Below are 4113 nucleotides of genomic sequence, written 5' to 3'. Positions count from 1 at the left end.
GAACAATCTAGAAGTATTAAAACCACATTCACAAATGTAATGTTACTCACATTTGCAGGGGCGGATTAAGGTGGTCAGGGGCCCCTAGGCTGCTCTTTGTGTGAGCCCCCCCTCCACCCCCCCTTTAATCATTGTGCTTTACTGGAGAACTGTATTTAGTGCCATACATGGTCCACACGCAAATAGTAAGGTGAACTGGCATACACACACACATTGAGACATCCAATCCTACAGTGTTTCCTGTACATTCCCAGTGTCCCCACAGGATTTTGTGAGACTGTGATAAGAAAATTTTGTTTTTTTAGCATAATCAAGTGACTAGATCAATGAAGAAATATGTGCTCTTTCTTAGTAGTAGTAATTTACTTATTGGTTGCATAGATGTGAATGTGATGGTAGGGAACAATTGACACTATATACATTTTTATAAAAGCTACAAATGCCATTCAAGAGCATGAGTGATTTTTCTCCTCGTCTTTTGTTGTTTGATTATCATTAATGCCGACACTTAACTCAAGACACGAGACGAGACACGAGATTTTTACACATTAAAAAAAAAAAATCTCGATGACCAAATACATGACTGGAAAAATTTATTTAACTAATCATCTTGTAATAAATGTCATTTCAGTTCTGCTTTCGGAGTATGAATTATCATATGCAGTAAAAACAACAACACTCAAAAAGGTTTTGTTCAGCTGACTGGCTTCTCTCCTGTATGATTTAATGAGAGTCTCTTCAGACCTTATATCTGTACACGTTTGACCTCCTAACTGAAGTCCTTTTCACAAATTGAACAGAAATAAAAACAGTACAGTTCTTTCTTAGTCGTAGCCTAAGTGCGAACAATAGGTGCTCTCTCTATATTCAAAGTGCAAATAGAGAGCAATTTTTTTCAAGCATGATGCAGAGCTATAGACAACTACAAAACAAGATATGTTATGTAGTCTAATTTGTGCGCATCAGGGAGTCGCTCTCAACACGCGGGGTAATAAAATTGCTTTTGAATGCGCGTGCGCTTTTTACTTTGGGTTTCGATTTAACGATCGCGCGAACTCTCGGCGGTGCTGAGCGTGCATTCTACAATACAATACATTAATTTTGTCAGACGATCTGCAACGAATCCTCCTTTGATGTTTCTTATGGGCCAATGAGGGTCTTTTTTGCTCTGCCAATCTGAGGCCCCTGCACACGTGGGGCCCCTAGGCTGCAGCCTAGGCAAGCTAACTGTGAATGTTAATCCGCACCTGCACATTTGTTATTGCATAGTGCAGTGTGTTTGTAATGTTCGATTTTTGTTTTTGTTTTTTTTTTTGCCTCATGCAACAGGTTTACAGATGTCTCTGATGATGATGACTGGTATCCAGAGGTCAGTCCACAAAAGAAGAAGAGATCCAGTCTGTCTTCCGTATCACCATCTCCAGTAAAGTCTTGCCGATCTGGTTCACCCGCCTCTGTGCAAAGTGGCAAAAGGAAAGGTAGGAGAAGCAGTGTGAGTCGATCCCTACCTTTTTCCTTAAGCATCTTAGAACAGAAGTGGAAAAGTGCAGTTGAGCCTGATGTTGAGCCGACACAGCCAACATTCAGACCTAAACGAACACCCGGCCCACGGCTGGTCTCCACTGCAACATGCAGTCCTATGCAGTATTTTGAGTTGTTCTTTTCAAAAACAGTCCTGCGGACAATTTTAGCAAACTCAAATGCATACGGGGCCATGCGTCAGGAAGGCACGAAGAAGCCATGGGAGGACATTTCAATTAAAGATCTGAAGTCATTCCTGGCACTGGTGATTTACATGGGTTTGCTGAAATGCTTCAAACTGACAGACTATTGGAGGAAGTCTCAGATATATAATCTTTCCTATCCTTCTCAAATCATGTCTGGCAGGAAGTTTATGAGCATCAGTAAAGCTCTTCATCTTAGTGATCCCAAAGTGGATGCAGAAAATGACAAGAAGAGGGGAACACCTGAATACGACCGCCTGTGTAAGATCAAACCGCTGTACCAGGACATTAGGGATGCCTGCAGAGCCTCTTTCCATCCCTCTCAGAACATCTCCATTGATGAACGAATGGTGGCATCGAAGGCTAAAAATGGACTCAAACAATACATGAAGAACAAACCTACAAAATGGGGGTACAAACTTTTTGTACTGGCAGATTCCCTCTGTGGCTACACGTGGGACTTCTTCATTTATGAAGGAAAGGCCAATTTGGAGGATAGCAAAGGCATTAGTTATGATTCTGTCATGATTCTGGCAAATGAAAGGTTGTTGGGAAGCGGCTACAAGCTGTTTGTTGACAACTTTTACACCAGTCCCAAGCTCTTCAGAGACCTGCTGCATAAAAAGATCTGGGCTTGTGGCACCGTTCGCGCAAACCGCATTGGCCACTTAAAGACACAGGCTCCTCGTGGCAATATTCGCTGGTTTAGGGAAGACAATCTGCTTTTTGTTGAGTGGAAGGACAAGAGAGACGTACTGATGTGCTCCACCTTTCATAAGGCCTTTAATGGGGACTCCATTAAGAGGAATGTGAAAGGAGCCGATGGAGTTTGGGCCATTCAGGATTTCCCCGTTCCAGCCGCAGTGTTGGACTACAACAAGTTAGTAGATTTTATTAATTGGTTTGAAGTTATACCTTTTATATTATGCATCTTATAATGACTTTTTCATTAATTCCAGGCACATGGGAGGAGTGGATCTGTCTGACGCACTCATTTCATTTTACACAGTTTTACATAAAACAAGAAGGTGGTATCGGTCCTTTTTTTACCACTTTGTGGACATCGCTGTAGTCAATGCCTTAATTTTGCACCAGCAGATGGCCAAGATGAATAACCAGAAGCCTCTGACTCAGAAAGCCTTTCGGGAGGCGCTTGTTGCAGAGCTTGCAGGAACAGGACCTGCATCCGCCCCTGCACAAATACGCCCGACTCTTACCCCTTACTCCCATTTGCCCAAGTACATCAGTGGGGATAGCAGCATTGGAAGACGAAAATGCAAAATGTGCCCCAACAAAACTCCAGTCATGTGTGTGACTTGTGATGTGCCGCTGTGCTTTGTTCCCAAGCGTGACTGTTTCACTAGCTGGCATTACCCAGATAGCAGCAGTGAGAATGAGGCAGAGTAAAGGCCTAAGTGCTGGGATTTTGAGTCTAGTGTGCACTAGGATCACTATCCGAAACGCATAGATGAGAGCAAAATCAAACATGAGAAAAACAATACTCAGAATTGGAGAATGAAAGTAGCATAGTAATGTACGGTGGTCCAGTGGTGCACAACACAACGCAATTAATAAAGCAAACGTAAGCTCACAACACAACGAAATTAAAAACGCAAACATAAGCTTACAACACAACTAAATAAAAAAACAAACAAACATAAGCTCACAACACAACGAAATAAAAAAAAGCAAACAAGCTCACAACACAACGAAATAAAAAACAAACAAACATGAGCTCTCAACACAACGGAATTAAAAAAAATAAGCTCACAACACAACAAAATTTTAAAAAAGCAAACATAAGCTCACAACACAACGAAAAAAAAAAAAAAACATAAGCTCACAACACAATGAAATTAAGCCACAACACAATGGAAATGTTCCCGACCACTAGGGGGCAGTTGGTCTGCAGAAACGGGCAATTGTGCGCAAGAGCACAGCTAAAGTGTCCAATTCGATAATAATATTGATTTATTTTCTGCTCGATTCATGAATTGATACAATAAGATTACCAAGATATCAAAACATTCAGTAAAAACACGTTGTTCATTTAAAAATCAATTACGCATATTAAGATCAATCACTTACATTGAGAATTTCTTGTGGCGTCTCGAGGAAATATCGGTGTTTAACTGTCAACACTGCTCCCTAGTGGTCGGGAGCATTTCCGTTGCATTGTGGCTTAATTGCGTTGTGTTGTAAGCTTATGTTTGCTTTTTTAATTGCGTTGTGTTGTGAGCTTATGTTTGCTTTTTTTAATTCCGTTGTGTTGTGAGCATATGTTTGCTTTTTTAATTTCGTTGTGTTGTGAGCTTATGTTAGTTTTTTGTTTTTTATTTTGTTGTGTTGTGAGCTTATGTTTGCTTTTTTAATTTCATTGTGTTGTGAG

General features: G+C 40.9%; 1 protein-coding gene across 1 annotated transcript; it reads left to right on the top strand.

Moving 5' to 3' along the window:
- Positions 1-1813: 1813 nt before the first annotated feature.
- LOC107702623 (piggyBac transposable element-derived protein 4-like) lies at positions 1814-3131 on the top strand. The gene is made up of 2 exons (XM_016504992.1): positions 1814-2604; positions 2684-3131. The coding sequence occupies exons 1-2, from the start codon at positions 1877-1879 to the stop codon at positions 3129-3131; spliced, it is 1176 nt and encodes a 391-aa protein (XP_016360478.1). The 5' UTR covers positions 1814-1876.
- Positions 3132-4113: the final 982 nt, after the last annotated feature.

Source organism: Sinocyclocheilus anshuiensis, unplaced genomic scaffold, assembly GCF_001515605.1.
Source record: "Sinocyclocheilus anshuiensis isolate Anshui unplaced genomic scaffold, SAMN03320099.WGS_v1.1 scaffold802, whole genome shotgun sequence".
NCBI lineage: Eukaryota > Metazoa > Chordata > Actinopteri > Cypriniformes > Cyprinidae > Sinocyclocheilus > Sinocyclocheilus anshuiensis.
The sequence above is the reverse complement of the archived record's forward strand: the minus strand, read 5'-3'. Positions and strand labels throughout refer to the sequence as shown.

Coding starts and splice junctions, on each gene's coding strand:
- LOC107702623 (XM_016504992.1), top strand. CDS start 1,877: ATGTCTGGCAGGAAGTTTATGAGCATCAGTAAAGCTCTTCATCTTAGT. Junction 2,605..2,683: donor GCAGTGTTGGACTACAACAA/GTTAGTAGATTT, acceptor CATTAATTCCAG/GCACATGGGAGGAGTGGATC.